The 13,095-nt window shown below is 39.0% G+C and overlaps 1 protein-coding gene across 2 annotated transcripts in view; it reads left to right on the top strand.

The window, feature by feature from the left end:
* The window catches only part of AKT3 (AKT serine/threonine kinase 3), a 361,197-nt gene that overhangs the window by 238,995 nt on the left and 109,107 nt on the right, over positions 1 to 13,095 (top strand). For both annotated transcript variants that reach the window (XM_025361843.1, XM_025361849.1), the window contains exons 7-8: positions 1,951 to 2,016; positions 3,380 to 3,448. In XM_025361843.1, the coding sequence (XP_025217628.1) occupies positions 1,951 to 2,016; positions 3,380 to 3,448 (135 nt within the window). The remainder of the gene's footprint in view (positions 1 to 1,950; positions 2,017 to 3,379; positions 3,449 to 13,095) is intronic.

Below are 13,095 nucleotides of genomic sequence, written 5' to 3'. Positions count from 1 at the left end.
TCCTTCACTTGTTGTTAATTATACTTTCTGTTCAGACACAATTGATCTGACCTTCTTGGAATGGTTGTAGGATCTTAGCTTCTTTGATTAATGTAGTTACTATCTTTTGAGTTTAAGGTCAAATATTTTTATAACGATAACAAATATAATGCAGTGTCCTGATGTTTTGCTTTTCATGTCTTTCTTATATCTAATTTTGATTTTCTGATAGTGTTAAGAAATTGATTCAGCAAGGGCTTTAAGATCTTGCCAGAATTGAAGAACAGAGATGCTCTGTTAGCTTCAGCAGTTATCTTCCTTTCGTTTCTTCTTTAAGATAGTGTTACTTCTGAAATATGAAACATTAACTCCAGTTCTCCATATGTTGGAGAAAACACTAGTTTGCTTTTGATAGCAATATGAGATTATGCCCAAAGTTGGGGAAAACATTCTTAGTTTATTTTTGGTTTGAAATATACTTACATTTTAAAATGATCACCTACAGTAGGAGGATTGTGAGCCTTTTTTTCTTTTTTTTTTTTTTTTTTTTTTTTTTTAAAAAAAAGAGGCACGTTGGCCGGGCGCGGTTGCTCAAGCCTGTAATCCCAACACTTTGGGAGGCCGAGACGGGCGGATCACGAGGTCAGGAGATCGAGACCATCCTGGCTAACACGGTGAAACCCCGTCTCTACTAAAAAAAACTAGCCGGGCAAGGTGGCAGGTGCCTGTAGTCCCAGCTACTCGGGAGGCTGAGGCAGGAGAATGGCGTAAACCCGGGAGGCGGAGCTTGCAGTGAGCCGAGATCCCGCCACTGCACTCCAGCCTGGGTGACAGAGCGAGACTCCGTCTCAAAAAAAAAAAAAAAAAAGATACACATTAAACTTGTATTCTCTGGAGCTAAGCTATGAGGACGAAAAAGCATAAGAAAGATACAGTGGACTTCGGGGAGTTGGGGGAAAGGATGGAAGCAGGGTGAGGGATAAAAGACTACACATTGGGTATGGTGTATGCTTCTCAGGTGATGGGTGCACCGAAATCTCAGAAATCACCACTAAAGAACTTATTCCTATAACCAAACACCACCTGTTTCCCAAAAACCTATTGGAATTAAAAAAAAATGTGTAACACCCGCCCCCCTGCAACCAAAGGAAAAAAATCCTGTAGTCTCAGCTACTTGGGAGTCTGAAGCTAGAGGATTGCTTGATCCTCAGGAATTTGAGCTCAGCCTGGGCAACATAGCAAGACCCTATCTCTAAAAAAATAAGGAAGTGCATAAGGCTGGGCATGGCGCCTCACATCTGTAATCCCAGCTACTCAGGAGGCTGAGGCAGAAGGAATGCTTGAGTCCAGGAGTTCAAGGTTAGAGTGAGCTATGATTGTACCAGTGTACTCCATCCTGGGCAACAGAGCAAGAACTTGTCTCTAAAAAACAAAATAAAAAAGCAAAAAGCCACAAGAAGAAAGGTATATATTTTTATACTCTGTTCCTTTCTATTTCTAAAATGTGTAATTTAGAACTAAATATTGCTTGTGTATTCTGTGTTCTAATAACGAATTTCTTTAAAGTTAGGAGGCTTTTAGATTCTATATTTATTGTGAAATATATCCTTTCATCCCCCTGAATAAAATGTATTACAAACATGGAGATATTAAATTACCTCATGCTGAAATATTAGTTGATAAATTCTCCCTGATAATTTTCTGGCTGATTTTTATATCATTCTTGATATACTTTGATTAAGTATGATTGAATTTATATGAACGTATACAGCCATATTAATTAAATCATTAATTTGAGTTTTTTTGTATTTTGGTGGAGAGAAGGCTGAGTGGTAAAGGAAGCATGTCACTGTGTTTTAAAATCCTTTTCAATCTCTGGGCTTAACCACTTACAATTTTAGAGAAATAGTGAAATTATTACTATCAGTGCTCAAAACATATATTGAAGGTTTGCTGTTTTTTCTTTTGTAGGATGAAGTGGCACACACTCTTACTGAAAGCAGAGTATTAAAGAACACTAGACATCCCTTTTTAACAGTAAGTGACTAGAGGACAGATGTTACAATCGTAACATTTGAAATTTAAGGAATTTTGTGTTAGAAATTAAATTGTGAAAAATACTATTCATTTAGATATCCCATTTTCTTTGTGGAAAGACCGTAAGTCAAATTTCCTATAACTTATTAGAATGTATGGATTTTTACAGTATGTATGCATTGATAATTCTTCCCATTATGCATTTATTACTTTTTTGAGAATTTTTTTTCTCCCACGAATCTCTTGCCTTTAAAAACAAAAACAAACCATAGAATTAATAGATTACCTCTGGCATTTTAAGGAGACTATTGAGGAGATGACAGATTTTTAAAAATTTCTTAAGTGTAAAGATTTTATGTTTGTTTTATTGGCTTCTGATAAATATTTTAATGATCAGAAGCATTTCTTCAAATATGAAAGGCAGAAATGTTTATTGAAAATATTTTATAGAAATGAGACTTCTTTGAGGGATAGAGTACTTTAAGAAATATGGGAATGCTAAATACATTAGAGGGGTGATAAGCCATACTATGTTTTTTTCATGAGACAAAGAATAAACTGTGATTATATGATATGCCTACAATGTAGTTGTTTTGAAAGAAACTGGATTTTTTAGTTCTGTTCTTAGGTTCCTTGTAATATAGGGATAATTGGTAAAGTTTCTGTATTTTCCTGGTTCCAATGAACTATATTGAGATTAAAAAATAATAGCTAGGCTTTCAAAAGTGGAACCCTTTGCACTATTTGGAATATCTGAAATAGACATTTTCAGAGCTGTCAGTAGATACCTAGACTTACTTTGCTACCTTTTTTGGTGTATTTATTGTCTAGTGTAATAAGATAGCCTTTTGGTATTTTTTAATAACCTATATATAACCTACAAAATTATATAAACCAACTCTGTTGGGTTGGGTTCTGTTATGCAGTCAATATGCAAAAAGTGATGTTGTCATTGTATTAGAAACCTGAGTATAACAACTGTAGCTAGATTCCTAAGGAACTTCAACTAGCGCAATTTGTTGGCCACGCTGTGAGGTTGCATGGATGAGCACCTCGAGTACTAACGCAGCTTCAAATCAATGGCACATTAGATTGAGAAGTGCTTGTTGCAATTATGTTTACTTTTACTTGAAATTTTAATTTTAATTTTTATTGTAATAATACCTATTGTGAACTAAACATTTGTTTTATGTTTCTCATAAACTCTTAAGCACTTTTAAGTAGTAAATAAACTCTTAAGAAACAATAACAATTCTTTTCATCAATCGTGCTTACTATTTCTAAGTGTTCTACTTTTAGTACAATTATTATTATAAGAATACAGGGTTATAATATAACATTTTTTCTTTTTTTTTATTTCAAGTCCTTGAAATATTCCTTCCAGACAAAAGACCGTTTGTGTTTTGTGATGGAATATGTTAATGGGGGCGAGGTGAGTCAATAAGTAAATCCAGTATTTGCATGGTAGTGTTTTCATTATTTTAAAAACATTACTTAAAATGCAAGTTTAATATAGTAGTTCTCCATTTCTTGATAGGAATTTGTGTAGCTCTTAATACTATTGAATGGATGGGAGGAAATTATTTCTGATGAGATGTAATGATTGTTTTTATATAACTACATTTATATGTTGGAAAGCATAATCATATTCTTTTTCCTGTGTTTTTAAATGTAAAACGTTTTAACAGAAGTATGATTTTTGAAATCATGTTATTAGATTTTGAAAACCAGAAATATAGATTTATTATGTTTTACAAAGTTTCTTTTCAAGTAGGCTGCAAACATTGTGAAAAGTTATTTTACCCATATTCTAAACTCAGTGGAACAATAGTCCATGGGCACATTATGGCTGAGTTTTCTCTTCTTGTTTATAGTAGTTAGAGTACTATGACTATATATATTTTTAAATATATATATTTAAATATATATGTGTGTGTGTGTGTGTGTGTATATATATATATATATTTTTGAGACGTAGTCTCCCTCTGTCGCCCAGGCTGCAGTGTAGTGCGCGATCTTGGCTCACTGCAAGCTCCTTCTCCCGGATTCACGTCATTCTCCTGCCTCAGCCTCCCGAGTAGCTGGGACTGCAGGCGCCCACTGCCACGCCCGGCTAATTTTTTGTGTTTTTTACTAGAGACGGGGTTTCACCGTGTTAGCTAGGATGGTCTCGATCTCCTGACCTCGTGATCTGCCCGTCTCGGCCTCCCAAAGTGCTGGGATTACAGGCTTTTTTTTTTTTGAGACAGAGTTTCGCTCTGTTGCCAGGCTGGAGTGCAGCAGCGCAATCTAAGCTTACTACCACCTCTGCCTCTCGGGTTCAAGCGGTTCTCCTGTCTCAGCCCCCTGAATAGCTGAGACTACAGGGGCGCACCACCACGCCCCGCTAATTTTTGTATTTTTGGTAGAGATGGGGTTTCACTGTGTTAGCCAGGATGGTCTTGATCTCCTGACCTCGTGATCCGTCTGCCTCAGCCTCCCAAAGTTCTGGGATTACAGGTGTGAGCCACCACGCCCGGTCTACCATGACTATATTTAAGAGACTGACAATATCTTACAATTTTGGAGATAAATTTTATAATTTTTATTAGCACATTTCACTCATTCCTTTATTCCTTTTCCTTTCTTTTCCTTGGTTTTGATCACAGTCAATGTGAGGGAAAAGTAAATTTACTGGAAAGGCTAACTGGAAATATTTTTATTGTGGACTTTCTGAAATAAATTTAGTTGTTAAATAAGGTCTGTGTCTCATGAAGTTAAAATATTCTTATTTTCCAAAATAAATAATTAAATATCCTTTAGGGAATTTTTTTCCTGTAGAATTATCTGATTTGCAGGAATTTGTTTGTTGCAAAACTTCATTCACTCAGGGCTTGCATGGTGGCTCAGACTTGTAATCCCAGCACTTGGGGAGGCTGAGGCGGGTGGATCACTTGAGCTCAGGAATTTGAGACCAGCCTGGGCAACTTAGTGGGAGCCTGTCTCTACAAAAAATTAAAAAATTACCTGGACATGGTGGCACACTCCCAGCTGCTGTACTCCCAGCTACTCAGGAGCTGAGGCGGGAAGATCACTTGAGCCTGGGAGGTCAAGGCTGCAGTGAGCCGTGGTCATGCCACTGCACTCCAGCCTGGGTGACAGAGCAATACCTTGTCTCAAAAAAAAAAAAAAAAAAAAAATCAAAACCCAAAACTTAATTCATTAATTTGGTAAACACGTTTTGAGTGCCTAGGCAGTATGGGTTTATGAAAATGTGTTAAGATATTATCCTTGCTGTGAAGGAGTATATAAATTTCCTTAGTGTATTACAAATTAGAATGTAGTGAAAGACTTAAGTTCTAATAAAGTCATAAAAGAAAATACTTTGTGGATGATCTAGCACTTAGGGTAGGCTTAGTGAGATTTCACCCAGGGAACTGAATCGAGAACTTGTTTCAGGCAGAGAGGATGGAATGGGGAGAATCACTGGTGGGTGATAGGACAAGATAATTAGATAATAATAACCCAGGCATACAGAACTGGGCCCTTGCAGTAAGATGTCTGAGAAAATATGAAGAAAATGGATGTTGTGAACCTGTAGGATTGGTACATCTTTTTTTTTGAGATGGGGTCTTTCTCTGTCATTCAGACTAGATTGCAGTGGTGCCATCTCTGCTCACTGCAACCTCCACCTCCTAAGCTTAAGCAATCCTCCCATCACAGCCTCCTGTGTAGCTGGGACTACAGGCACACATCACCATGCTTGGCTAATTTCTGTATTTTTTTTTTGTAGAGATAGAGTTTTGCCATGTTGCCTAGGCTGGTCTTGAACTGTTGGCCTCAAATGATGTACCCACCTCAGCCTTTCACAGGGCTGGGATTACAGACATGAGCCATCGCACCTGGCCATATTGTTACATCTTAATGACCAATTAATTAGATCTTGGTAGAAACAAAAAGGTACAATGAAAAGTGATTTTTGGTTGGAATTTGGGAGCCTTAGCAGATACAGTGCAGTTACGAAGAACATGTTAACCTTATACATTTGGTTTTGAAAAAGTTTTTCCTTAACTTTTAAAGTAATATGTATGTGGAACTATGATGGAGAGTGAATAGTCAGAACTGTGGATGCAGTTTTGGCAGCCATTCCCTTAAAGATTATAATTTAAGTTATGGAGGTGGAAATGAAATTGATGAAACCTCTATGTCAGTATCTATCAAAATTTTAAAATGCACTTATACTTGGACTCAGCAATTTCATTTCTAAGAATTTGTCCTGCAGACATACAGATGCACCACAGAATGATATATAAATAAGTATACTCATTGCAGCATTGTAGTACTTTAAATGAGCATTCAGTAAGGAGTCTGCTTAAATAAAGTTACATTCATGCAGTGGAATCTCTATATCCATCTAAAAGAATGATGAGACAGCTCAATATGGGCATTTATAGAAGTTAAAAAAAACTAGGTGCAGACAGAGTATAAAGCATACTTCTGTTGTGTTAAAATAAAGTAAAATTAGATCGTGAACATGTGTATATATGTTTGTCTATGCATCGAGTATCTCTGAAATTATTCACTGGATATTGGTGCTTGTCTTTGGGAAAATCAGCTGAGTGGCTGGGGATAAGATGGAGGAAGACTTTTCATTTTAGTATTTTTCTGTATCTTTTGTGTTTTATGCCACATATATGTATTATCTAATAGTTGAAAGTAGACAGACAAACGGAGGGATGAATGGATGACCAAGGGAAACAATAAGACAGATAAAACAGTCCGCAGACAAAAACTTGGAAAAACACTCTTAAGTGTCTCTATTTTTTAAACAGTATTATGTATTCATGTCTATAGTAACAATTTTCACATTGTTTTACAGTTACCTATTTACTTGTCTATCTTTCCCACCAAAGTGTTAACTTCCTAAGAGGCTTGTTCACGGTATAACTCTAGCATCTTATTCACTACTTGTACATAGTTGGTGCTTGACAAATATTCATTGGATTATTTGAATGAATAAGTGAACAAATGGATGAACATTCCCTCAGGGATTAGGGATAAGAGAAGTTAGCTAAAAGTGGTACAACAGTGGTACCTGAGGATTAGGAAGAAAAATAGAAAGTGAGGTAGTATACAGTTTGTTTTGTTAAAAAAGCTGAAAGTGTAAATTTAGGAGAGGATATCTTTGTATTTATAAAATACATATGTATTAAGTCTTTGTGGAAGGCACTCTGGTAGATATCTAGGGCATAGAAATCTGAATTAAATATAGATCTTGCCCTGAAAGACTTTATAATCTACTGGAGAAAGATAGGGTACAAAAATAATACTGAGTGTGAAATAATTATCACTTCTATCATAATAGATAGATTGTGGGACTTTGATGGAATGAAGGAAAGCTTCCTAGAGGGTGCTACCTCGCATCTGCACTTCTTTTCTAAACCCAGAGTACTTTTGAGATGAATTAATTGATGATTATTGAAAAAATTTTACACTAAAAGCAGATTTTCAGATTAGCCAGATGATTTTCTTTAGCATTAGTATTCCTACATTATTTTTCTTGTTCAGCATGTCTTTTTTTTTTTTTCTTTAGAATTTCTCTTTTGGATTGGGCTATAGATAAGTACTGTATTATTTAATATTTTGAAGCAAGTGAACTGATTCTCTAGGGTCTCACTCCATCACCCAGTCTGGAGTACAGTGGTGCGATCTTGGCTCACTGCAACTTCTGCCTCCTGGGCTCAAGCGATCCCCATGCCTCAGTCTCCTGGGTAGCTGGGATTATAGGTGTGTGCCACCACACCTGGCTGATTTTTGTATTTTTAGTAGAAACGGGGTTTGGCCATGTTGGCCAGGCTAGTCTTGAACTCCTGGCCTCAAGTGCCCACCTCAGCCTCCCTGTATGTGGTATATAGTTTTAACATGCATAGGTAATTACAGTGTTGGTACACACACACACACACACACACAGAGAGAAAATAAAAAGTTATTTATATTTAATAACTTCAGTAGGAAATAGAATTGTGTGTATTTAACCTCGTAATTTTTTATTTTTTTAGATTATTAGATATATTTTAAAATAGTTATTTAGTTCTTGGAGTATAGTAGGATTATTTCAATTCTTGATTTATCACGGCTGGGGAGGAAATCTATGCTTAATGTGTTTATCCTTGTGGCAACTTTTTTAATGTTGGTTTTGCTTTGGGTTCACCTTGCCATTTATTCTGCCCAGGGATGCCTTATAAAAATGCAGAAAACGACCAGGCCTGGTGGCTTACGCCTGTAATCCCAGCACTTTGGGAGGCTGAGGTGGGCCTCCCAAAGTGGTCAGGAGTTCGAGTGGTCAGGAGTGGTCAGGAGTTCGAGACCAGCCTGGCCAACATGATGAAACCCCATCTCTACTAAAAATACAAAAAATTAGCCGGGTGTGGTGGTGGGTGCTTGTAATCCCAGCTCCTTGGGAGGCTGAGGTAGGAGAATTGCTTGAACCCGGGAGGCGGAGGGTACAGTAAGCCAAGATCACTCCAGCCTGGGTGACAGAGCAAGACTCTGTCTCAAAAAAAAAAAAAAAATCCAGGTAACTTAGTTGCTATAGAAAGAGTATTAAACATAGTAGTTATATTTTTGAAATAGGTTTGAAATAGAGAGGATTAAAGTAAGGGAAACAATAAACACACATAAACACTTCACACTAGCACAATCCACACAAATACCACGACTTAGCCAGTGGGATAGTATCTGTGTGGCATCTAAGGACTTGAGCCTGAGAATATTGGCCTTTTGTAAGCAAGCTCTGGTAAGTTCATAATACCCAAATGGCAGCACACTCAGATCTTTTTATATCAAGTTTTTGCCCTAAGATGAGCTGCTTTAGTCTATGCTCTAGAAAGTTTACCTTGAATTATAATTTGAGTTAGGGGTTTAGCATGCTCTTGATTATGCTTGTGATTTTTATGTGTTTGTCAATATTAGTCACATGCCACGTAGCAATGTTGCAGTCAGTGATGGACAGCACAGTGGTCGTCCCATAAGACAAACATGCACAGGTTTGTAGCCTAGGAGCCATAGGCTATAATACCATATAGCCTAGGTGTGTAGTAGGCTATGTCATCTAGGTTTGTGTAAATCACTCTATGATGTTCACACAATGATGAAATTGCCTGTATTAGTTCTCACACTACAAAAAAATCTGCCCCAGACTGGGTAATTTATAAAGGAAAGAGGTTTAATTGACTCAAAGGTCCGCAGGGCTGGGGAGTCCTCAGGAAACTTATAATCATGGCGGAAGGGGAAGCAAACATGTCCTCCTTCACATGGTGACAGGAAGAAGTGCTGAGCAAAGGGGGAAAAGCTCCTTATAAAACCATCAGATCTTGTGAGAACTCGCTCACTATCATAGAAATAGCGTGGTGGTAACCATCCCCATGATTACATTACCTCCTGCGAGGGCCCTCCCATGACATGGGGATTATGGGAGCTACAATTCAAGATGAGATTTGAGTGGGGACACAGCCAAACTATATCATTCTGCTCCTGGCCCCTCCCAAATCTCATATCCTCACATTTCAAAACACAATCATGCCTTTCCAACAGCCCCTTAAAATCTTAATTCATTTCATCAATATCCCAGAAGTCCAAGTTCAAAGTCTTATCTGAGACAAGGCAAGTCTCTTCTGACTATGAGCCTGTAAAGTCAAAAGCAAGTTAGTTACTTCCTAGATACCATGGGGGTACAGGCATTGGGTAAATACACCCATTCCAGATGGGAGAAATTGGCCAGAACAAAGGAGCTGCAGATCCCATGCAAGTCAAATCCAACAGGGCAGTCATTAAACCTTGAAATTCCAAAATAATCTCCTTTAACTCCATGTCTCACATCCAGATCATGCTGATACAGGAGGTGGGCTCCTATGACCTTGAGCAGCAGCACCCCTGTGGCTTCACAGGGTACAGCCCTCCTCCCAGCTACTTTCATGGGCTGGTGTTGAGTGTCTGTGGCTTTTCCAGGTGCATGGTGCAAGCTGTCAGTGGATGACCGTTCTGTGGTCTGGAGGACAGTGGCCCTCTTCTCAGAGCTCCACTAGGCAGTACCCCAGTGGGGACTTTGTGTGGGGGCCCCAACACCACATTTCCTTTCTGCAGTGCCCTAGCAGAGGTTCTCCATGAGGACTCTGCCCCTGCAGCAGACTGGTCATCCAGTTGTTTCCACACATCCTCTGAAATCTAGGTGGAGGTTCCCAAACCTTAATTCTTGTCTTCTGCACACCAGCAGGACCAACACCACATGGAAGCTGCCAATGCTTGGGGCTTGCACCCTCTGAAGCAATGGCCTGAGCTGTACATTGGCCTCTTTTAGCCACAGTTGGGACTGAAGCAGTTGGGATGCAGGGCACCATGTCCCAAGGCTGCACATGGGACAGTGCAGTAGTGGGGCCCTACTTTTGGGCCTTGGCCCTGGCCCACAAAACTATTTTTCCCTCCTAGGCCTCTGAGCCTATGATGGGAGGGGCTGCTGCAAAGGTCTCTGAAATGCCCTGAAGACATTTTCCCCTTTGTCTTGGTGATTAACATCTGGCTCCTTGTTACTTATGCAAATTTTTGCAGTGAGCTTGAATTTCGACCCCCAAAATGGGTTTTCCTTTTCTATTGTATTGTCAGGCTGCAAATTTTCCAAACTTTACTTCTCTGCATTCTCTTCAGTGCTTTGCCACTTAGAAATTTCTTCCGCCAGATATCCCAAATCATTTCCTTCAAGTTCAAAGTTCCACAGATCTCTAGGGCAGAGGCAAAATGCTACCATTCTCTTTGGTAAAGCATAGCAAGAGTCACCTTTACTCCACTTACCAGTAAGTTCCTCGTCTCCATCTGAGACCACCTCAGCCTGGACTTCATTGTCCATATCACTGTCAGCATTTTGGTCAAAGCTATTCAGCAAGTCTCTAGGAAGTTCCAAACTTTCTCACATTTTTCTGTCTTCTTTTGAGCCCTCCAGACTGTTCCAACCTTGCCTGTTACCTGGTTGGAAAGCCGCTTTTACATTTTTGGGTATCTTTACAGCAGCACCACACTCTCCATGGTACCAACATACTGTATTAGTCTGTTCTCTGTTCTCATGCTGCTATGAACTGCCCGAGACTGGGTAATTTATAAAGGAAAGAAGTTTAATTGACTCAGTTCTGCAGGGCTGGAGAGGCCTTAGGAAACCCACAATCGTGGTGGAAGGGGAAGCCAACATGTCCTTCTTCACATGGAAGCAGGAGAGAGAAGTGCCGAGCAAAGGTGGAAAAGCCCCTTATAAAACTGTCAGATTTCATCAGAACTCACTCACTGTCAGCAGAACAGCATGGAGGTAACCAGTCCTGTGATTCAATTACCTTCCACTGGGTCCCTCCCATAACACATGGGGATTATGGAAACTGCAGTTCAAGATGAGATTTGGGTGGGGACACAGCCAAACCATATCATTGCCTACCAGCAAATTTCTCAGGCCATATTCCAGTTGTTCAGTGATGCATGACTGTATTTAGAGCACTAAAACTTCTTGATGGAAGTGGATTGTGAGAGAATTGTTGGCTGTGAAAAATCAACCTTAACTTCTTACAGTCGTATTGGTACAATGGAATTTCGTCATAGTTGCATGTAATTTATGTGAATTCAAAGAAGTGGGCTCAATAAGGTATAGCTGAGATAGATAAGTTGATTTAAATGATGTGATTATTCTGCTCTTCTTCTCGATGAGTATATTTACCGAGTGACCTTAGGATGAGAGATATAAATTTGCTATGCTTTACTCCTTGTTACTTCCTACTTTCTATGCATAGAGCTTCATGGAATATAAACTCTGGGGTTTTAAAATACAAAGCTTTCATAAAATGTCATTGAGTGCATTGTAACTGCAGGTGTTCATTTAGAGAAACTATATTCTGGCCAGGCCTGGTGGCTAATGCCTGTAATTCTGGTGCTTTGGGCAGCCGAGACAGGAGGATTGCTTGGGGCCAGGAGTTTGAGACCAGCCTGGCCAACATAGTGAGATCCCATGTCAAAAAAAAAAAGTTAGCCATGCATGGTGATGTGTGCCTGTAGTCCTAGTAAATTAATCAGGAAAACTGAGGTGGGAAGTTCACTTGAGCCCAGGAACTCAGGGTTATAGGGAGCCATGGTTGTGTTACTGCACTCCAGTGTGGGCAACAGAGTGAAACCCTGTCTCAAAAGAAAAGAAAAAAGACTGTATTCTTGTACCAAAGACAGAAAACCGTCCTGGGTTTACCTATGTCAAGAGATGACAGTATGTCGGTCTCCAGTGTAATACCATTCTAAGGAATGTTTGGGAATGATTTGATTATTTTTGATACTTTATGATTAACTTTATAATGTAGTATATTATAGTTCATTCATCTATTAAATATTTAATGATCAACTTCTGTGGGCTAGACCTCAAAGATTCATAAGTAAGGAAAACCTAGTATTTTCCTTTGATGAGTGACTAACTGGGGAGATAGATGAGAAAATACTTGTATATGCTGCAGTGACATGATTGCTCTGATAATACTGGTTACTGTGCATGGGGAAAATGAGCACTTTAATGAATCTCAAGGAGCAGAGGAAAGGAAGGCAAAGGGTGCCAGAGTAGGAAACTCTTCTTAAAAAGTGGTTGCTAAGCTAAGACGTAAGAATAACTACACGTTATATCACTAAGGTTGGGAAGGAGAGCATTGCTACACAGGTAAAATGGCATGTGTAGAGTACACAGGAGCAGACAGGTTCTGCCACTCCCCGAATACAGCACAGTATGGATAATGGATAGAGTTCTGCAGAGGAAAGCCAGAGAGTCTGCACAGGTAGTCAGAATCACATTAAGACAGATCTTGACTCGCAAGTCATGTAGATGAAGGCAGTGGAGCATCATGGAAGAATTTCTTTGGGGAAATGTTTAGAAAGAATACTTAGCAGTATAAAGCTTGAAGTAGAGAGGACAAAAGTGGAAGCAAGGAAAATACTTGGGAGGCTGCTGTAGTTAGAAGGTTTTCAGTAATTCAATTATAAAAATGATAAGGTCATCGCACGTGGTGGCTCATGCCTGTAATCCCAGCACTTTGGGAG

Source organism: Theropithecus gelada, chromosome 1, assembly GCF_003255815.1.
Source record: "Theropithecus gelada isolate Dixy chromosome 1, Tgel_1.0, whole genome shotgun sequence".
NCBI classification, from domain to species: domain Eukaryota; kingdom Metazoa; phylum Chordata; class Mammalia; order Primates; family Cercopithecidae; genus Theropithecus; species Theropithecus gelada.
The sequence above is the reverse complement of the archived record's forward strand: the minus strand, read 5'-3'. Positions and strand labels throughout refer to the sequence as shown.